At 39.3% G+C, this 24,031-nt stretch overlaps 1 protein-coding gene across 1 annotated transcript in view; it reads right to left on the reverse strand.

The window, feature by feature from the left end:
- Positions 1-24,031, reverse strand: part of LOC140237532 (transcription factor 12-like) — a 268,067-nt gene that overhangs the window by 123,595 nt on the left and 120,441 nt on the right. The window contains exons 7-8 of the mRNA XM_072317467.1: positions 8,943-9,078; positions 5,400-5,431 (exon numbers count right to left, since the gene is read on the reverse strand). Coding sequence (XP_072173568.1) covers positions 5,400-5,431; positions 8,943-9,078 — 168 coding nt within the window. The remainder of the gene's footprint in view (positions 1-5,399; positions 5,432-8,942; positions 9,079-24,031) is intronic.

The following is a 24,031-nucleotide window of genomic DNA, read 5'->3' on the forward strand; positions in this document are numbered from 1 at the left end:
CTATTTTCCCATGGAAACTGATGGAGATTTAATCACAATGATTGACTGTGCAGTAAACATGGCCTTTCCATGCTGGGGGGGGGGGGGGGGGAGTACAGAGACCTGATTCAAATCATCAATTCTCCACATTACCAAAACAGATATAGGTATTATAAAGAGAAAACAAGAGAACCAGAATTAAGGGGTATACTCATTCAGATACTGTACTTGTCTCTCTTGTTGTTCAGCTTAAAATTTACAGCTTAATTCAATTTGCACTTTTCTTCATGGTTTAGAAGCCTAATCTGTGCTTGTGTGTTGTGCAAGTTCATGTCTGAAACAACTACTGTCTGCTATTGTGTAGACGTAGTAAAATGTAAAATTTGTCATGATGGTTTTCCAAAATTTGTCATTATGGTTTTTCCTAAAATTGCTTTGGACTTTCTCCATTACAGGGAAAATTATTTTTATTCTCTTACCGCTTGCTTTGGAGAACTTTACGACTAAATCTAATCATAATGATGATAGAGCCTTTAATCTTCTACTCTGAGCACATGGTGTTGCATGACATGTTTTTACAATCTGCTCTATTTGTACCACATGTGAGCACTTGTGCACATGTGTACTGGAGTAGCTAGCTGACTGTGAGTGTGTAAGTGTGTGAGTGTGTGAGTGTGTGAGTGTGTGCTTTTTTTATGAATGAAACAGGTGGGTTTCAAGTGAAATTGACAATCAGGTCTCGCATGGTTGGAATGCCATGTGATACATAGCAATAGAGTCGCCTGGAAACCATGGCAGGTGGGCCGAGATTCGCCTGGCGGAGAGGTTGGGGGAGAGAGATGAGGGGGGAGGAGGCGTGTCAGACACAGCGACACAGGTGCACCAGTCACCGGCTAGGCTGCCAGACTCGGCTAGGCCCTGGGTAGTAGTGAATGCTACCAAAAATCAAAACAGCGGGGTTTTGGGGGGGAATACCCCAGCCAACTTTGGAGGGGGGGGGGGGGGGGGTGGACACAGGAGAGAGGTTAAAAAAGAGGGGGAGTGAGAAAGGAAGAGAAGGGGGGAATCATCGCCACCTTCTGTGTGCAGAACCAAAACACAGCTGGCCCTGTTATCCATCAGTCTTCCCGGCCTGTAACAACAGCAGGTGAAACAGTGTGCACTTTGATCACTTCCAAACTTGCAGGTGTTTTGCTAGATTAACCCTCATAATACCAGCGTAGACTCTGCCTTGCTGATGCACATATATTAATATAGTTACATTGACACAAATATTGCAGCTAAAAACCCATATTCATCCACTGTAAGCTTTTCAAATCTCCATAAACAGTCAATCTAAAACTTACACAACTGGTATGAAGAATCTTTATGTTCCCTTTTACCAAAGATTACACGTCTTTAAGGCAAGTTTAAATTATTTGTGATACAATTACCCTATTTTTTGCCTAAGCATATGCAAACAGATTTCACAGAATGCTAACGTAATCACTACAAAGGAAACCAATTTGCATTATTCAGAACTGTATGTAACCACTAATAACAACAACATACGGATATAAAGATCGAAAAGCTGCATTATTCTAGGATTTTGACAAAAACACATATATTTTTTTCTTTTCACACAGGGAAGGATTTTTTTTTTTTTTTTTTAACTGTATTCCAATTTTCATACTGTAAATCTTTATACTGAAAATTATGCATGCATTCGTGCGATCATTATTTTGGTGAAGATATACCACAGAAAATTACATTGTTATAGATTTTTTTTTTTTTAAAAGGTAGAGAAAAGATCCATCGGAAAAAAAGAATTAGAAATTGTACCAGAAATTTAACATATTGAAGCTGTGGCTATATAAAGGCTGTTTTGTCTGAAATTGCACACACAGTCAACACACAGAGCAATCAGCCGACAGAATGTAGAAAAGCAGGAGCGTTTACAAGCAATAGAACATTGGCACCGAGAAAAAATGTTGTTATCGTCAAAGTGCATCTGATATGCAGATCAATAATGGCAATTGTAGACAAAGGGAACATAGAGAAGAAAGAGGGGCAGGGCTGAGCAAGAAGGAGAGAAGAAACCCCCAAAAGAGGAGAGATATATAAAGAGAGAGATAGATAGAGAGAAATATATAAAGAATAAGAGAGACATACACAGACATAAAAAGGTGTCATATAGAGAGATAGAGGGAGGTAAAAACATATAGTGTGAGAGATAAACATTGAGTGATAGTGATACAAAAGGAAAAAGAGAGACATAAACAGACATAGAAAGGTGTCATATAGGGAGATAAAGAGAGAAAAGATACATAGAGAGATATACATTGAGTGATAAGGAAAAAGAGAGACAAACATAAAGAAAGATACATAGGGATGAAGAGAAGCATATGAAGAGAAATATATATAGAAATAGAGAGTGAGAGAGAGAGAGGCATATGTGACATATGAATATATGATAGAGACGGGTGAGATAAAGAGGAGAATACTCCCCATTGATATTCCTACTTACGGCCAAGTGAGGGTATCGCCTAATCGATAGGTACTGAGACTGCTCAAGCTGCGGACGACAGCACACGGAGAACGGGTTTCCATGCCACATGGTGCCCACATGTAAAGACGTCAACTGGGCAACGGCTAAAGCCTATAATCACGATTCCACTCTTCTGATTACTCAATACTGAAGCTGTGTGCATTCCGCTGGCAAGATTGGTGTTGGTGGTGGGGGGGGGGGGGTAGAGGAGAAGCAGATAGCAGGCTACCTACAATAATTTAGATGCTATGCTGTAACAAAACGTCTCCTGAATGTTCTGGCCAGTAGTCCGCAGCAAGAGAATGTGTGAGGAAGAGAGAGAGAGGAATATTTTGCCGTCTTTCAGCTGCAACCGGTCAGTTCAGCCAGCTCGCCTACTGAGGTTTTCTCCTGCGCAGGCTGATTAGTAATCGGACGGGGCTCGGCTGGCTCGGCTCCGTCCGCACACCGTCCGAGAATTTCTGGCCACAATTACAAAATCCTCCAGACCTTCGCATTCTGCAGTGCGCTTGACAGTCAGGGGGGAAACTTCAGGAAGTTTGCAACTTTAGCCTAGTTAATGAGGTAGGAGGGGGAGGGGAGGGGCGGGGAAGGGAGAGGGATTACGACCAGATCTGTAGAGTGAGTGCTATTAGCCGAGATACACACGTGAACCACTTTCACGGTAAGTCTGTCGGAGAAGACAGTTATGCATTCTGCATTGAAAAGAAAAAATCTGTCTGCCTAGAAAGAGAATGGAGATTGCAACACCAGCATGAGACTACACCAAACACCAAACACCAAACTACCAGATGCCAATTTGGGGAGGTACTGTCAACACTGATGCAAGATTTACTGGTCTACTCTTTTGAGGCATATCTATGAGAATGACCATTGCTGCAATGGACATCCTGGGGTTTTTTCTTCAATTTTACAATTAGCATCCCTAGCCCCCCTCCCCCACCACTTTGTGGTAAACAACAGACCAACACCAATGAAAATATAACCTTTGTCTACCCCTTCCAAAAAACAAACAAGCAAAAAAATATGATCTGCTCATTTGTGATTTATGAAGCACAATCTCTAATGATGCAGGAAAGGAGGGGAGAAGGTTGAATTACAATGAAAAAGTAAGCAGCATCATACATGACGTAAATTAGCCAATTGCGATAACTGCGCAATGCTAGGCGACTGACCAAACGAGCAAAAAAAAAAAAAAAAAAAAAGGAATATGCTAGTAATGAGAAGGGGTTTTGAAGAAGAAAGACGGAAAGGAAAGAAAGAGTTGAACGTTACACGAAAGACGACCAAGTCAGAAGAAATAATTAGATAGATGAGGGGGGACATTTTACACACCAGTATTTATTCATTAAGAGTGCTACCATTAACAATTACAGTATCCCAGCACCTGAGCCCCTCCCGGTAACAAGAGAATGAGAACCAACCAAAGTCTCCATCCTCCCCCCTCCCCTCCGTCTCTCCAAAGATCATTAGTTTTGTTTCCACGGATTCTGTCCTTCACATTGCTCTCCGCGCTCGCATCCTTAACGATGAACGTCATTAATTAGGGGTGCTGCACGGCAGGAAGTGGACGGGAACCCCCCACCCGAGCTCTTGCAAAGTGTCTTTACTTCCACTTTAAATGGGTGAGTGAAAAGACCAATCGATGGCCATTTCTCCCCAATGACACCTCGACACTACTACCTCCTTTACACCAAAGATCTCCATCTTTGTTGCATAACTCCTCTTCTGCCTCATTCCTCCATTCATTTTAATACTCTCATTACAATGAGCATTCTTCAAGGGCCATTCTCTTTTTGTTCCATACTTCTTGCAGTCATTTCACCTCATCAACTATCAAAAAAAAAAGGAAGAAAATTCTATCTCTCTTTCCCTCAGTGACTACATACCTTCACTTTCTTTGCTCCAGCACATACATGAGCATTCACCCACCTAAGAAGTACTCTCTGTATAATCATACTTATATTCAACCTCTATCTACTCGTAGAACCTACAACTTATAAGCCTGAATCTACAGCTAAAAAGAGGAATGTGATTACAAAGAAATAAACATAAACCTTCAAGAAACAAAGAAGAGAAAGAGGGAAGAGCTCTTAGATCAATCTTGGAGCAGGTTTTGTTTCAATGGAATCGACTGATCCCTATTCTTTCATTGTATGGACATTTATCAAACATCCTAAAGAAGAAAGGGGAGATATAATTTGATTCCATTTAGACCTGTTTCTTTACTTCAGTGAGACATGACATGATCTTGTCAGTGCCCTCCTCCCCACCTTATCAGATGGCGGGACCCATCACAGCTCGAAAACTTTTGTTTACACCCCATCCTATTACCAGGACACAGCACTCACCTATCAATACTAAATCTTTGCTAATGCACCTCACATCCCCTGCCCCAACATTACCCCCCCCCCCCTTCTCCCTGTTGCCTAACATATAACTCGCACGAACATGAAATCTCACATTTGTATCACGCTCATCCACAAATAAACAGCCACTCTATCTGGGTATCGCTAAAATCATAATACCGTATACTCATTTTGATGTGAGAAAAATAGTCAATCATTACATATGCCTCGATTCACATTGCATCCTCTGCTACCTAACTCGAGCTCTCTCTCCCTTAACACATGAACATCCGATGCATTTGACATCCACAACTCCCTTCCTTCACGCCTTTTCCAAACAAACACAGCCAAAGCACGTCCCAGCCTAACTGGCCGCAAGATGCGCTCGATCTGACGGAAAACATATTCCATTTATCATCTTTTTTTTTTTTCAAACGAGCCAGAGGTCGCGAGTGACTTGCATCGACAGAAGAGAAGTAAAATGCTTTTGTAATCACATTTAACTGTATTCCATTCAAATGATATAACAGAAGAGATGCACTTACCGACATTCCGGGGGCTTTCCTCCGTTTGTGCGCTGGAAAGGTGACAAGCAAACGAGAGAAAACAGAATGGGAAAATGGTCTCTAGGTATGCAAAGTATATGTGGTAAAGTTTGCAGAAAGGCAGAAGGAGTTGAGATACTGTCAGGGGGTAAGGAATATGCAGCCATCACTTTCATTGAAGAGTGCCCTCTAGTGGCATGACATCACCAACTGTAAGTAAATGCCCAACCCCTACCTGTTTTCTCGATTAACACAGAGCTAGAATTCACATACAGGCATTGTCTATTTCTAGACACTGACTAACAGTCCTTATATCCACTACGTCTACTCCAAAAGACAAGATCAATTCCAAACTAACCTACATTAATTTGGGGGTGTGTCTTTTTCTGTTTGTTTTCTTAGACACATTTACAAAGAAACAGAATTCCTGACATTTAAACCTCAGCATGCATAAACATATTCTTTGCAGAACAACAACACTCCAAATGTGTTCGCTCTCTATCTCTCTCGTTAGCAAAATAACTGTCCACAACAAAACAGGGCTGCAATGGATTTCATGGTTGATTCTTTTTCTGGTATCCAATAGAATTCATTGAATAAATTTCAGGGAAAAAGGCTACACAAATAACCAGGATGGCTTTAGGTTTAGTAGTGTGTTGTCTATCTACATCAGGATTGCAAATGATACAAAACTCACAGAATTTGCATGCCAGTATTCAAATTTTACATCAATCTCTGGGCAAAGTAAGTGGTGATGGAGACAGTATTACATACGTGATGTCAGAACCATAATTCATAATCTGAGGTTTAACAACATCGAAACACTGATTTTTTAAATGTCTAATAACCTGATGGTAACCATGGTATATTCCTAGCTACATAATTAGTCTTTCACAGGACTGGAAATATCTCACAAATAAGGTTGTTTTCATCAATTTGACATTTATACACGTAGAATTGATTTTCATTTAGCTCATCAACCTCAAACAAGGATGATCCTACATTTAGGGGTAATTCATTATTCAGTATCTTGATTGAGAAGCAAGCCCTTCTCATAAAAACGTCTTTTCTCTACCTCACTCTCTCTCTCTCTGTCTTTCTCTCTCTCTATTTTGTTGTTAATAGTGAAGGTGATTGCACGATGGCATTTAGAGAAAAACGTTGATTATTCCCCGCACCTGCCGCGAGTCTCTATTCCTTCTTACTGGTATCCTTGGTTATGCGTTCAAGATCAATCACCCTTTCATACTGCGTCTATTAACAAAAATCTCCCCCCTCAGATATCCGTGCACGACTCATGGACTCTCCTTGCTCTCTCTCCATCTCTCTTTCTCCCTCGACTATCACCTCGGCGTATCCCGTCTCTAATCATTTAATGGTATCCCCTAATGAAGGCAGAATGGGCATTCCTATCTCACAATCATCGACACTGAAATATTCATGCCAGCGATGGACGGGATTGCCTCATCTTCGCCAAGTCCCGAATACCCATGGAAATAAAAAACGAGGGCAACTACCCATAAAAGTGCACACAGCAGGTCCTCCTGGACTTTTCTGTATTCCCTTTTTATTTTTTGTTCCCGTTTTTAAAGGGAAGAGGGGTTTACACCCTTTGTTACACATACTGAATATCACTCAGTTTTCTCGCTTACAGCCCTTTCTCAATCCAGGGCAAATTATGAGTCAAATGACCCCCCTCCCCTATCCCCATACACCCCCCCCCCCCAAAAAAAAAAAGAAAAAAGAAATGTCAATTGGATAATTTAAATCTAGTTTATTTTACCAGCCTCCGCATGCAAATTATATGATTGGTGGTTCTTGTACCCATGAGACATTTGATGTCATCATTGATTGGTTTGTTGACATCGTCAAACAGCAATCCGCACGGCCATTGACTGTGTCCGAGCCATGCTAACTCGTCAAAACAGAAGAATTGTACATCTACAGCTGAGAACGAAACTGCACTGGGGACTGTCGCATCACAATCTTACCCCATCTCCTCCTATCTACGGCCATCCTTATCTGGTCTAGACTCTTCTCATCTTCCAGGCCATACATGATGACAACTCATCCCTCTCATACAAATGGCACTTCTACTCTTATTCTAAATCTGAGAAGTGAAATCAAAATATGACAAGTGCTTTGAAAGATTACCTAATGTGCAGGAGGTTAGTGCACTAAACGCAAAGGATCAAATGCAAGGCCATAGTGCAAGTCCTGATATACGTTGCAATGCTTATGTATCATGTATGAAGTCTCCAACAGCCCTAGTTGCTGTTTTCTGCCTCAAAAAGCTTTATATAATTTCAATTTCAATTTATTCGGCAACTGTATGATACAACATTAAAAAGTGCACACTATAAAAGACATAACATTCAAAGGCCGGGACCCCTTGTAAGCAACTAGTGCTTGTTATGGGGCCCCTTTGCAGCAATCAAACAATCAATAACAAAAATGCAATTAAGCATTGTTATATCGAAATTTCTGTCATAAGTAGTAAATTAAAAAAATACAGAATTACGTACGCTCTTTCAAGCTATAATGGGAATTATGGACATCCATATGGGTAGCTACCCTCCCTAATCATCAGTAAAAGATGTACAGGAACGTAACAGTTACACCTCTCTACTTTTCTTTACATCTAGGCCTATTCACTTAACTACATAAATCCATACTTGCTTTCTTTACTAATATCAGGGCTTGAATACATTCAGATTAAGCTATTTCACATAATTCCTTCTTTCTCTTTAGGTGCATTCATATTTCAATCATACTGTGGTATCAAATGTAATGGTAATTCACTTGGTACCGTTCTCATTCAAAAAAATACCACAGCATTTCTGGTTAGTACTGTGCATGTACATATTTCTTGCAAGGAAATGACAGGAAGTGTGTCAGGTCACATGGTCAGGTCACATGAGAAATACACCTGTGTATGATCGGTGGTATTTCGTGACACAACTGATACTCAAATCTCGCATGCGTATTCCATGCAAAGTTTGAATTACACTGGTATCACCCAAAATACAATGTAACACAATATTTTGCAGTCTTTTCTGTGGCACCTTTGCAGTCACATTACGAATTACCTTGCAAATTACCATGGTATTTTACCCTCAATGTAGAATGCACCTTCTGTCTATCTATACCACTGAGCTCTACTATGGAAGAGACATTGGGGGCAGTACACGCTGAAAGTGGCTGAAAGGCTACTGAAGCTTAGCACGTATCACTGTTCAGTGGCGCACATGTATGAAGCCACCGCGGTCATTTTGAGACTCCCATTCCCACCATGGTGAATGCAACTCAAAAGGAATGCATGCAGCACATTGTGCATACTTCCATACTCTGGTCTACACCACATAAACAGTAGTGGGCAGGGCATGCATGCTCACTTCTTGGTATGCGAGTCTCAAAATGGCGAACGCCACCTTCAAGGCACTGCACGTTATGCCCGTTCCATAGTAGAGTTCAGTGATCTATACACCCATCTATTCATTTCTATCTTTCAGACATCTCCTCCTCCTCGCTATGACTACTTACGTAATAGGGATGGAGGCTCGGTCATGATGGAGGGCCGCCTGCGGTTGAACATGTAGGGAGAGCCGGGTTTGTTGTGGGGCGACACGGAGCCACTCGGACTGGCCATCGACAGGTCACTGCCTATTGAACCCATGCCCTGCAGAACGGAAACAAGGAGGAGCACAAAAAAGAGTCACCAACCACATAACCTCTCACTTTGGGAATACCTCATGGTATCCGTCACGTAGCCAGAGGCACACATGTTAAATCCATTCAGAGGCTTTCTCAAACACATGAAGAGTAGAAATGTAAAAAGAGATATATCCATGTTCATAATTTGAGATATATCTGAGATTAAAGTTGCTGAAAGACAAGGAAAAGTATTAGAATGTATATCATGATATTTTCAAAAATATGTTATGTAATGAGTGCAGTGTCATTGAACAAATTCTATTTTCTCTATCTGATGATGAACTCTTTTTTTTTTTAAATGTCAAAATGGCATTTTCATGAACATTTGTTATATTCAAACTCTTTACATCTGTATCATTAATGTCTCCATAGCATTTTAAAAGAATTCATAAGAAAAAAGTATTCAAATATCACATAATTTCTGATTATACCTTTCCCAGATAAGACCAACATATCTTATGATGGCGTTTTCTTTTTCTAAAAATTATTTTGTGGGTTTTCAAACAAGGGGAAGAAAAGACTTTCCCATATACGAATGGGGATTTGACACAAAATGGTTGCTCAATCAGAAGTGGCAGCCATTCTTCCCTCAACTTCACATCACAAAAATATTTGGAGACAAAACAAAAACAAACAAGAACTGTCATTGACAACATAAGGCTGTACTTTGGGGCATTTCTCCTTGTACACATTTCCTTTACTGTTCATTTGTAAAGTTCATATCCTGAACACAATGTTCTCTAATCAAAATAATAGATATTTCCTCTCCATTCTGAGACCCCAGTTTATAAGAGTTTATGTTTTGGGGTTTTTTTTTTTTACAAGATGATTTGAGTTGTTAACTTAAAACTTCTAGTTGTATATTATACAAGAATATACCCAACCATGTTGCAGAGACTATTGTCTGTTTATAATTTATACATGTAGTTTCATTCTCATCTTATGCTGGGATATCAACTTGAGTTCAGTTTTGCAGATACTTTATACTCTTGGTTATTACATTCCAGGAAACAAATAAAAAGTTGCAGAGTTACAGTCACAGTCAAACCTCATTTTCAACATTTTTCTAAAGCAATATCAAATGAAGTTTCCCAAGTACAATGTGTTGTGTAGGCCTATCGTCGCTGGGGCGACATGACCTCATATCTACAAAATGTCCAATGTTCAGGGGAGCAAAAAAACATGGCAGCCAAAGCACTATATCAAATGAGATAGCCTTTCCTTTGCCATGCCATGGTGGCTTCATTTTGGAGGTAAGACAGCTAGGATTTGGACAAGACATCACTTAAATGATTATCTGACCATTAATCCAAAAAAGTCATTTTCATCAAAATTTGAGATACAAGGTCTTTTCACCCCAGCAATGCTATTCCTCTATAAAACAAAATCATTTGAATACTGATAGAGATAACATGATAACAAATAATTACAATGATGATTTAACACTGTCTCTTTACTGATTCATCACTCACAACATGACCCTGATTAAACACTTGTAGCTGTCACTACAATAGTGTCACATTCCACATGATATCATCCTTAAATGATCTGCTTCCTGTCCCATAAAACTCACACCTACGGCTCTCACCCAATTCAAAATTCCACAGTAAGCTCAATAATCACCCTCAATCTATAGAGATAAAACTAATATCAATCCCCCAACAAACGTGAGAAGGTGAATTAGAACATATGAACTGCTACAATGGAACATATTCATTAAATGTGAAACATATTCATCTCTTCTTTTACAAAGTCCATCTGACTACTCTCCATTAAAGATCAAGGATACTGAATGTCAATCGCTAATATGCAAAAGCAAATAGTGTAAATAAAACAAGAAGGCATACCACACAAACACACGCACAAAACTAATACACCTCAAACATACACACAAATATAAACACAAACACACGCACAAATGGAAGAATAGACATTTAACGTATATTGAATGCAACATGCTTACATTGTTGTACATGACTTTTGTCATACATTTTACAGCCATTTCACATGAAAAGAAAGCACGACATGCAAATGTTAAGTAGGCATCACAGAAACAAATGCCACGGACATACGAGTCCTTGTCATCACATCTCTCTCTCTCTCGCCCCCCCCCCCCTTGTCCTTTGTATCCCAAATGATCTGTCCACTAAACAGGGACTGTGAAGAATTTAGCAAATCTCGGGACAAATCATATGTCCCACAAAACAAGACAGAGAGATAGAGACAATATGAGGGAAGAAAGGCATGGGATTTACTGGAAACAGAGAAGACGTGGATATGCGCCCGCATCGCGGCCAGGAGAGAATCAATAAAGTTTGCCTTGCCCTACAGGTTACGGCACAAGCCGTCAGGAGCACTCCGCCGGCGAGAAGGTTCTGCCGTGTTTTGAGAGCAAACATTGCGCAAAGCCGGGCTGCTCACGCCGCCGTACCTCATACACACATACACTCCGTGGGGCTCGCCCTGGCCCGAGACTCCTCGAAAGCCAGGGGTTGAGCGGCTTTCATCTCGGCTATCAGGCGCAATAAATCAAGCCCCCGTTTCCCTATCCGGTTACGGTCCGAGCAATTTGAGGAGAAATTAAATTTGATGATGCTGGCCATAGCATTGCCCGAGCCTAATCACTTCGTTATTTGAAGGTGATCTACTGATAGATCTAATTCAAGACATGATTAATAGCTGTATCATTTTTCAAACATGCTCTCATAATTCCTGCTTTTTCATACAGCTTGTATAAACAGTGATTGCATAATTTGATAATACTACACAAAGTTAAATGAACGATTTGCCCACCCACGCAACATGGTCTATCAGACATAAAGACAAAGATATAATATCAACAAATAGGGAAATGAATTGATATGCCTCTGAAAGTAAATAGACAAACACAATGTTATTAATTTGACAGATAATATCAGTGCAATCCCAAATATTTTTCAACACGTGACATCCTAACTTTTTAAAGCACTATGCATTTCTTTTGATAACATAATCTAAATAATTCTGTAACATGCTACTTCTGAAGTGGCAATAAAGTAATCAAATGCACTTACAGATATAATAATTATACAGTATCAAATAATCACTGTTTCCTACTGTGACTCTAACAATGCACAACATGAAAATCCTTCCAATTCTAAAATAAACTCTCCGATACGAGCTTAGTCAATGCACACAAACAAGTGACAACATAATTTTGCCAGACACTGTTGACCAGCTTTTAGAGGGCGGTATTACATTTCATCACTAAGTAATAACAAGAGAGGACAAACAGCCCCGGCCAGGTCCCCCTATTTACAATACACCTTAATGTTCTTTATGTGTGCCTGGATATACAATATTGCTATGAGATGAGGATAAAGAAATACTTCCTGTAAAATACAATATTTTTGCGGCATGAAATTTTCGCGAATTGGAACCAACAGCCTTTTTTGCGGCATGAAATTTTCACGAGTTGCCACCAACATTCAATGCGTATAGTGTAGACAAGAACTTTCACGTGCATTTAAATTTCGCAAATCTTGGCTCTCACGAAATTCGCGAAATTAAAATGCACACGAACATTCCTCGTTTTACAGTAGTTAACCTCAATCGATCATAATAAAAAAGATGAAAAATCTTCTGGCACTCCCTCCAAAATAAAAAGCATGATGCTTTAGATATATATTTTGATCCCAGCGACCAACATTATTATATTGACAACTTGTGCTTCAATACAATGTGTATCACTTTAAACAAATTTTATCTGCTTAGAATGATTTAAATGAAAATGAAGAGATGCTATTTAACAGTGGCCTGGGTACTGTTATGAAAAACAATTAAATATACAAGTAGTTGATTTTCAAACACACTCCTGTTTCATAAGATGTCAATGCAGCACAAATGATGATATCAACTTTGGCACAAATAAATTCCTCATCAGCATACCGACTGGAACACAGCAAGAAAAAATTCTTAAAGAAGAAAGAAGCACCTTCAAACGCTCAAGCACTAAAAATTTCGCTTCCTTTGTTTGCACAATGGGGGAAAACAATATCACAGACTGGGGTAATACAGGGGCGCAGGAACCAATGACCAGTCACCCATCTGTTACCCTGTCTGCAATCTACCAGTGATTTAAAACCCATTTCATGGGTACATTACTTCCTATGTCCTCCAGCGTATCACACTCTCAATAGCTTTTACGATAGACGCTATGCCTTGAATGTGCCATGCATGAAATTTTACAAATAACTACTCTGCCTGAACTGCCCTGTTGCTATTTTTACTTGATATGATATGCTATTAATATACCGGTGATATAAAAATAGGTACTCATCCCATATTGCATTCATTATCATTCCCAATATATATTCTTTTATCTCATTGGAATGTTATACCTTACATAACATTCATGTTTCACCTGATTGGAATTTCTTCTATCTTAAGTACCTTTTAAAACCTTGCATGCTGGGAGAATTAAGTTCCATGTATTTTGATGGACCCAGTTACATTGAGACCGTTAAATCTTCCCTAAACAGCCCGGATATTACCTTAGTGACAAGATGTAGGTCAATGTAGACGGTCTCATACCTAGGAACAGGTATGAATATGTTTGACAGAAACATTTCGTGACACCAAAGTAATATATATAGCTGACCTCTATGTACGTCCATCAATTTCGACATCAGTCGAAAAGTTTGGCTAATCAAAATTCTGGAGCAAGCACGCTAAAGGACAAATTTCTCTCAAAATCTGTCCATGGAGTTCTTTCTCTTGGGCAAGCCTATACTAGTCCTCTACAGGGCGAGATTTTTGCTTGGTCTTGACAAACCTCATACGGTAGTACTTAGGCTCATCTCAAGGACCAGCGGTTATTCTCACAACAGGCGTCCACTTCCCCTCTATCAGACAATACACCTCTTCCTGCTCTCTTTGTTCAGACTTTTTAGGCGCAACTACAATACCAGCCACAAAAGGAGAAATCAAATCCATCAGCTAAAACACAAAACAAACCAACATCTAATTTCCTTCTCTGACTGTAGACAAGACTTAAGATTAAAAAATGATTGGACTCTTTTCTCTGCTACCACAACTTTTGCTTCCAATCATCAGTACCCATTTCTCACTTGGAGCTCATCAGTTTTGATCAATTACCAACTATGCTCTGAAGCCTTACTAGATAAGGCTGATGTTTTCAGCAAAATATTCATCATAAAAACTCTCTGTATACATCCTTCGTATTTCAGCAAGTTCAGCAAATCAGTAAGTTGGTAATGCCGTGCTCTCACAATTTCTTATTAATTTCATATACAGAAATGACAAAAATCTCATATTTCAGATGTATAAAATATAAAACTTGCCTTAAAACCACCCAAAATAACAAAGAACAAATGTTACCTCTGATATATTTTGGTATGGGAATATGCTTTTACCTGTATTAGCTAAGAATAATTTTTTTTTTTCCCAAATGTCATATGTAACATACATAAAAACTGTGAGGGCATAACATCATCAACTCACTCATATGAATATTCATAAGGACTGGTCAAAAAATATTTTCTGGAAAAAAAAAAAGGTGAAATTTCTGAATGTCATATTTTTATTTCTTATCCGATTTTTGCCATTCTTGGAATGTTCTGTAGGGATCTTTTTTTTTTTTTCTCTCTCTCTCTCTTTCTTTTGGAGTTTAGTTATTTTCAGGGTGGATTTCCTCTTGAAGTACTTTGTGGTATATCTGCGTTCACATTAGGAAAAATCACAGTATTTCACCATCAATGTGAATGAACCTCCTGTTAGAGTATTGGCCTCGTGCTTTAAAGGTCCTGTTTACCTTTGGGAGCAGTAATTTAAAAAATGTTCAAGATACCACTTTTGATGCATATGTGTAGGTCATTTGTATCACAAAACATCCTACCATATAAAATTTTTGCAATAAAGCCTAAAATATAAGGAGATATCACTATTTTTCTCATTTAAACATAACTGTAGACGGTTTGGTCTGAAAACATTTTTATCATAACTATTGTTCACATTTTGTATATTGAACAATACTTAACATTGACTATACTAGTTCAAATTTTTTTACATTGGTTGTTTCTATCCTTAACTCACATTTTAGAACTATTTTGAAGCACTAATGCTGGGTTTTTGTTTCATCTGCAAATGGTAAATCATGCCTTTAATGTCCATCGAGTCAAGAGGAAGAAATCATAATATCCCGAACTTGTTCTGGCTAATTTGACATCTCTAGACGCATTCTTCTTTATTTCACTTCCTTCGACAAAAAGTAGCAAAGTAAAACCACTGGGAAAAGAAACCAAAGTCTTGATTTAATTGTTTGAATTCTGACACTAAGTAAGCAAAATCTGAGGATTACTGGACAAATATGAAAGTAGTGGCTCACACTTGGGCAAAGCTATAAAGGGGAAAAAGTGCCCTTATCTAGGGCGAGTGACCCGAAAAGGAGCGAGGATGAATGAATAATTCATTCGGGTTTCTGCACGGGAATGGAAAAAAGGCATGATGAGCCATTAACCACAAACTTAATTACAGCTTCTTGGGGAACTGGAAAACAAGAATTGGTTTTCTCTCTACAAATGTCACTCACTTGACAATTTTGCAGCAATCTCAAATGTAAATGTTTCGCCTCCGCCTCTCTGCATCGCTCCATCTGATGAGATTACGGCCTTCAAATTTACCCAGATTTGCTATTCAAAATGCCCTTCATTAGCGTGCTAAAGCAGGTCCTTTGTTTTGGCGAAACAAGCACGCGCCGACGCAAATTTGAATTGATGGGACTAACGGTGGCGTGAGTTGCCATACATTGTCACTGCTAATACAACAGTATAAAATCATTATTCTTCTGTTTCTCTCCAAGCTTGGTCACCGAAGATGCACAGGACCCTGTGCCATGACATTCTAACCTGATAGAATATTACAGTGGAACGCCACCTCTACTTCCCGCTGACTTCAATCAATAGCATAAAATCACTCAAACTCAGCAGTATATTTCTTCCTAAGATTTAACAATAAATTTTGCTCCTTTAATCTTGTGAAAGAGGCTTTTGTAAATATCCAAACTTCAAGCAGTATATCCTTTGGGTGGTCTACCCTGTTCCCTGATACCACCAAAGCTCATTACTTGTTTTGTTTCGTCATGTTCTTGAAAACTTTTGCATTCTTTTTTTTTTCCCCTTCACTACAATTCTCTCAGTTGGTCATGACTGCAGAGAAGGGGGAGGGAAGAGAAGAGAAATTAGGTTAAACTGGCATGGACTGATGAACGGTAATGAAGTTATGACTTCTGTGACTCTGCATTGGTTTGGGGGCATTAGTTAAACAAGTTTTCACAAAAACCACCCCCTCTCCCCCCCCCCAAAAAAAAAAAATGCATCTCAGAAAGTGAATCCTCACCACGATACATGCACGCTGAGAGAAGGGGGGGGGGATGGTCGGTGACTTGAAACCCTAATTGTGTCATCACAGATTCTTCACTTCGACACGGCAATTAGCACAATTCTGAGGCATCATGGAACCAGACATGCAATTAAAAGATGCTAACTGGATTAACGACAGAAATTACAGAACCTGCCATATATACAATGCGAGCATGGTCCTCATTCATAAACCTGCAAATAATGACCTTAAAAAGATATTTCATTCTTCACAGCATGGAAGCAAAATTGTCAGTCTCCCATCATCACCATAATTGAGGAATTATATAAAAAAAAATATCATAGGATTAGCTATTATATTCATATGATATTTATGAAAGACTGTCCCTGTCTGCAAAGAAATCCAATCACTCACTAAAGGTGCTCACTAAAGGTGATAATCATTCATTTATGGGATGGAATGTCATCTCGTTCAGGGATGTTTGCACCTGGCTGGATTTGAACCAGGAACCCCCTGATAAAAAGTCCAAAGCCTAAACCACTCTACCTCAGTGCACTTTGATGCAAGTTTATCCTAGTCACCTCATCATTTCTTTACGAGGAATTAGGCAAGTGATTTGGCTCAGTTGGTAGTGCAACTGCTACCCGAACCAAATGACCACGGTTCAAATCACGAGTCTAGCTGAGCAACATTAAAGGGGAAGGCTAGTAATTGATCAGTGGGAATCAGTGGAAATGCTGGGAGATGATTGTTCCAATCCTTATGGGATTCATTCAAGAGTTCATTGTATATCTATTGTTGCGTGAAAATGATTTGCTTCAGAACGGTCTCATATTCAAGTAATGTGCAGAGTAATGCTCCGTCACTGACCAGGGACGGTAACCTGGAAGCATTAAACTGCACATTACAGTGAAACCCCGTTATAACGAGTTCGGTTATAACGAGGAACCGCTTATAACGAGGTGATCGCGTCGGTCCCGTTTTCCTTTGCGTGTAAACCTATGGCAGAACGAATCGGTTATAACGAGTTCGGTTATAACGAGATTCCGGTTATAACGAGGACAATTTCGGTGCATCATGATAAAGAAAAACATAAGCAATTTGATCGGATATAACGAGGTTCCATTTCTTGACTAAATTGCCGCTTTCAAAAACGCGACAAACGAAACCCTGAAAACCGAAATCACGCTATCCACGTCTTTTTCCGTTTTGCAGAGAACCGTTCCTTCCATGTTTTCTTCTAAATCACGCGATAAGACGCAGGAATGTCTTCCGATGTCCCTACTAAATCATTAAACATAATCATTCGATTTTCTTTTCCGCGAGATACGCGTGCGTGATATTAGGGCAGACCATTCTCGTTGCGGTGTACACTGCAACGAGAAATAAAAAAGATGTATAACGCATTCAAAAACTTTTCATGTAGCGACACTTGTTGTCAAAAATGGACAATTGGAATGCGTGTGCAACTCATTATTATATCCTTTCCATTTTTAGTTCCGACTTCCAGTTCTTTTGCTGCTTAGCAAATATGAGTGTGGATGATTAAAGCCGAAATAATCAATGAAATCATCGCGATCCCGTCGGATGACAGTAGCGTAAAAATAGTTGAATAACGCATGTTAACCTCCTTAATCGGTGTTCAGAAAAAGAAACGAACGCATTTATTAATTTGAATAGATCTGGATTTGTTCATTATCATTAACAAATGATAATTTAAATATGAGTGTGTATGATTAAAGCCGAAATAATTAATGAAATCATCGCGATCTCGTCGGGTGACAGTAGCGTAAAAATAGTTGAATAACGCATGTTAACCTACTTAATCGATGTTCAGAAAAAGAAACAAACGCATTTATTAATTTGAATAGATCTGGATTTGTTCATTATCATTTAACAAATGATAATTTAAATATGAGTGTGTATGATTAAAGCCGAAATAATTAATGAAATCATCGCGATCTCGCCGGGTGACAGTAGCGTAAAAATAGTTGAATAACGCATATTAACCTACTCAATCGGTGTTCGGAAAAAGAAACAAACACATCTAACAGTTCAAGGATGTACAAAACGCGAAGAGATTTTCGAAAGAAAGTAAAGAACGCATTTTTAATCCCGTCGGACGCAACGATCATATATACATTGTATAAAATTACAGCCGAAATGATTCATGAAATTATCGAATTCCCGCTGGGCTCCAACAGCGTAAAATACCTCTCAAGTTAACGGTAAATAACGCATGTATGTTACTCTAAAATTATCGCGATCTCGCCAGGTGACAGTAGCGTAAAAAATAGTTGAATAAGCATGTTAACCTAAATCAGAAAAAGAAACAAACGTATTTATTAGTTTGAATAGATCTGGGTTTGTTCATTATCACAATTTTAACACTGCATTTCACAATGAAGATTTTTTTTTCTTTCAGAATGGTCTATGAGGTACAGATTTGCGTAAAAAGGGATCACAACGTAACCTTCCACATTCAATCCTGTCGCATATTTTTCAAGAGCGGATGTACAAAACACGAAGTAATTTTCGGAAGAAAATAACGCATTTTTAATCCCTTCGAGCGCAACGATCATAAGATTATATTGTACAAGATTACAGCCGAAATGATTCATGAAATCATCACATTCCCGCTGGGCACCAACAGCGTAAAAATACCTCGCAAGTCATGGTAAACAACGCCTGTATTTTACTCTATTTGCGCTGGTGTTAGGAAAAATTAACAAACAAGAATTACAATAAAGAAATATCTCATTTCAACATCTACTTTTTCGTCTAATTCACAAATAATTTCCCTTTATTATCTCAATAATAATAGTCAATAATTGTGTAATAACAACGCAAAGGACGGGTATATTCCGATGTCGTGCTTATGTTTTTCTTTGTTTTTGATGCGTACGGTTATAACGAGGTACCGGTTATAACGAGGTAATATCGCCGGTCCCACGGACCTCGTTATAACGGGGTTTCACTGTACTTGAATATGAGACCATTCTGAAGCAAATCATTTTCACACAACAATAGATATACAATGGACTCTTGAATGAATCCCATAAGGATTGGAACAATCATCTCCCAGCATTTCCATTGATTCCCACTGATCAGTTACTAGCCTTCCCCTTTAAGAATAATCGTACTGTCCCCTCTTGTGAGAAGATAGGACATTAAATGGAGGTCCAGTGCATGACTTTATCATGACTCGTGCACATAAAAAATCCCACTTCAACTTAAAATCATCGCAAAAAGCAGGTTGCTAACCCGGTGAAGAAGTTCACCTTCCTACCCACAGAGGAAGAACAGGCAAATGACACCAACCACTCATGGATCGCTCCAGGTGACTATCATGACTATCAATACGCAGCAAACGATATCAACCAGTCACATTGTGCCACATGAAGAAGAATGAGAAGTGTCCGGGGGAAGGGTCTGGTCAGGCAGACAGGTCTGGCGATGCAACGCCTGTTGGGAAGGTGGCAAACTCCGACCACAGAGGGCAGTGTGCAGTTGGAAGTCCACTCAGGTATGGCCAGGACTTGATAAAAACCAACCAACCACCAAGACCGCACTCTTCCCCAGCCCAGCTTCACATTGCCCATCATGCACATGGGTAAAATGTTAGTCATTCATTCTGTGCATCAGTCTTGGCTACATACTCCTTGATTACATTGCAATAGAAAAGCCACAGCTAACTTTGGCAATAGGGAGAAAAAGGCCTGAATTTTCATACTGACATTTACTTTCCACAAATGGGATTCTGAACGTTTCTGACTATTGATGGAGAAAAACTTTTCTTTTATTACTTTTCCTTCCATTGTTCCCTTTTCTACCATCGGATTACTACCTTTTCTTATATTTCAATTGTACAGACAAAAAAAAAAAAAAAAAAAACTGCATAGAAAAATGAATGCTTTTGGGCCCCACTTCATAAAAAGTTGTTACGATAGCAACTCTTGCTAGAAAGGCAATTGTCATGGTAATAACAAGAATCCAGCTTCTTGATTGGCTATTGCTATGGGAAGTTACCATTGTGGTACGAGTTACTATCCTCACATCTTTTATGAAATGGGGCCCTGATAGAATTATAAGTTTCAATTTACAGCAACTCATAAATCAAGGTTCACTGCATCCTACAGGTAACTCAGGTGTGTGGGCCATAGAGTTCGGACAACACACCCCGCTACCGAACAGTGGACTGGTCTGTAACTGGGATGGGGGTTGGGTGGTGTGGGGTGGAGGCCTTTATTGCAAGAAATCCGAACAACAATGTCAATCTGATACCGCAAAAACCCCTCGGCTACTTCTCCTACCCTCTACCTGGCTTTTGTTCCTGTATCCAGCTCACCACGGGGGTCAGGTGCCCAAAATTTGTGTCAGGAATGCAGAATGCCTTGTTACCCAAAATATGAAGTGGTAAGAAAAACACTGTTTACCTGGAGCTAGAGGGATCTTTTCTTCCCATTCCAATTTTCTTTCTTTTTTTTTCTAATTCTCTTTTTCTTTTTCAGGGGGGGGGGGGAGGGTGTGGGTGAAAGGCCAGGTAGCATCAGAATGCGTTAATCCTCCATTAGAGAGGGAAAAGGTGGAGGTATCGTTTAAATTGAATACATGTGGCTGGATGGGGTGAGAACAAGGTGAGTTTCCAACCAATACAGGTAGTGAGTAAAGCTTGTATTTTTGAACTGCAGCTATAAAACACCTCCTCACTCGTCTGCTCGATACATTTTCCCCTCCCATTACCAGGATGACCAATTGCATACAAAGGTTCTACTAAAAAGGCTGTAGGTATGTCTTTATCAGACCGAAGTTCAAACTAACAGGCTATTAATTTTGCAGTTTAGGAAAATAGCCTGATAATACGAATGTACATCTTTATCAGCTTGAAAACAGCCTAGCCCAAAGTTGACACATGCATATTTTGCATCATTACTCAGCCACAGAACTCTACGTAGAGTTTGAGAAAATTTTGGGCTGATGGAGACAAAACCCTAACAGTGTGCTACTTTACAAATTTGCTTTCTGTTTCACAAACTAGACCAAGATTTTTTTTTTTTTTTTTTTTTTTTTTTTGGGGGGGGGATTTTCACGATCGAATAGTGCATTATTTGCATCTTCATTGCACAAAATAGCAGGCTAATTTGACATCGCGCTAATTTCCTGACTGCAAAGTAGTGCACTATTTTGAAACTCCGGTCTGATGAAAACCCACCTACTGTTACATCAATGCATGAAGACCAAAGGATAATGCCATTCGGATACTGCATTTCATGTTCACTACAAGATCAACATTGTACTTGTAGTACAAATTTGGCATTTTGCAGTAGGCACATAGCATGGGAAACAAACTATAAGGGGGTATATGCAACAAACGGATTCACACAACTTCAGGGCAAGGGGCTAGAATGTCCTTCACTTGAACAATGATATTCTAGTCCTATAGGTACACTTTTTTTGTGTGATAACAATATTCATTCTTTTACAGTGAGACATCATACGCATAATAAGAATAAATACATAATCTTAAATGCATGGGTAAGAAAAGATGCATGAGAGCAATACAAAGAAATGTAAAGACAGTAAGAAAGAAAAAAAAAAGGGAGGAAAAGACAGAAGGGTAAGGAAAATAGAAGGGGAGGGAGAGATGAATAGAGAGACAAGGAGAGAGAAAGAGAGGGAGAGAGAAAGGAGTAGAAAATATCCCAATGTGTCAACGCCATTTTCCAATTGGTTTACAAGGCGAACGCACCGGACACGTCTGCAATCGGGGCATTGAAGCAGGAGTGAAGGTAGATTTGAAATACAATAGGCTGGGAACGTACCAGCTGGTTATTGTTTTCTACTTCAATTAACTCACACACACACACACACACACACACACACTCAGACAGACATAAACCTCAGTGGATTGTGTATGTTACTGCACAGACTGCCAAAATACTTCAATCAGTGAATATCAATAAAACCAAACCCTGTTCTATAACTCATTGTTTTTGTTTCATTCTCTTTGTAATACAATAATTCTCTTTCCCAGTGTTTTGTGCATGACTTCAACATTCAAAGAACCCTCTCATTCATATGTAGGAAGAGTATGATATACGGTACCAGTTATCACTTTCTCTTTTGTTTATTCCTTCCTTTCCTCTTCTTTTTCATCTTTCCATCTTTCGCTTCCAATTCAATCACGTCTTCCTTTCCTTCTTCTTTATTTTCCTTCATCTCTTCCTCCCATTCAAACTTATTTTTCCTTCTCTTCCTCCTTCAATTACTTAAAGGGGATGGCTAGTAACTGATCATTCGGAATCAGTGGGAATGCTGGGGGATGATTGTTCCAATCCTTGTGGGATTAATTTAAGAATACATTATGTACCAATATTGTTGTATGAAATTATTTGCTTCAGAATGGTCTCGTATTCAAGTAAAGTGTAGTTCAATGTTTCCAGGTTAGCATGCCTGTACAGTGACGGGGCGATTAAACTGCACATTACTTGAATATGAGACCATTCTGAAGCAAATAATTTTCACACAACAATAGATATATAATGTACTCTTAATGAATCCTACAAGGATTGGAACAATCGTCCCCCAGCATTCCCACTGATTCCCACTGATCAGTTACTAGCCATCCCCTTTAACTTCAACGAAAGGTACAATAGCATTATAGGGCAACTTGATATAGATTACAACACAAGTACAAAAAGACCGATCTACATGTAGCCTGATTTCATTTTTCTTTCAGAATCAACAGTGAAACTGTGTTTCATCTTCGCAACGTCTCTTAGCAACCTGTGGCATTTGTACCATAGGACTGGTGAATAGATCAATCTGTATCCAGACGTGGTATTACCACAGCATTACGGGGAGTACGTACAAGTCTGTACCTAATCCATTTGGCAAGTAAAATTAGGTGCGACATACTTAGGAAGGAATGAATATCCTCCGCATCAAGTCTCTGTATCTATCAATGAAATCCGTTCTTCTACAAAAATCTGAATAGAGCATATTTATATATTGTACGAAGGCTTTAGCGGCCAGACAACGCTTAAATAGCTCAATTCCTACATAGTGAAACATTGCAAGTAGATCAAAAGGTATTAAAATAACAAGAAAATGGTACGTAGGAGTACAAAGCTAATGGCAATGAGACATGGATTGAAAGAATCCAAAAGAGATAGAGAAAGAGATAGGGAGAGAGAGAAGGAAGAGAGAGTGAACGTGGGAGAGGTTGAAGTCCAGAATCAATACAAGCAGGACGATTTTTTAATCGTGAGAAATAGCTGTTGATTTCCCAGCTGTGTTTGCGAGCCAGCGCTCCCACAAACAGCGGGCCTCATTCTCCGAGTGCGCACTTCTACCTCGCTCCCGATTTTTGCCCTTGGCTGGGGAGACGCCATGGCTGCCTGCCTGCTTCCATCGCCATGGTGATCTTCCTCCGCCTCTCTATACCATTCTCTCTCTCTCTCTCTATCACTCATTTTTTTCTCTCGTTCCTCCAGTCCTTTGCTCCAACACCTTCTTTTGGCTGCATACTCTAATGCTGT

Source organism: Diadema setosum, chromosome 14 (genome assembly GCF_964275005.1).
Source record: "Diadema setosum chromosome 14, eeDiaSeto1, whole genome shotgun sequence".
Taxonomy (NCBI): Eukaryota; Metazoa; Echinodermata; class Echinoidea; order Diadematoida; family Diadematidae; genus Diadema; species Diadema setosum.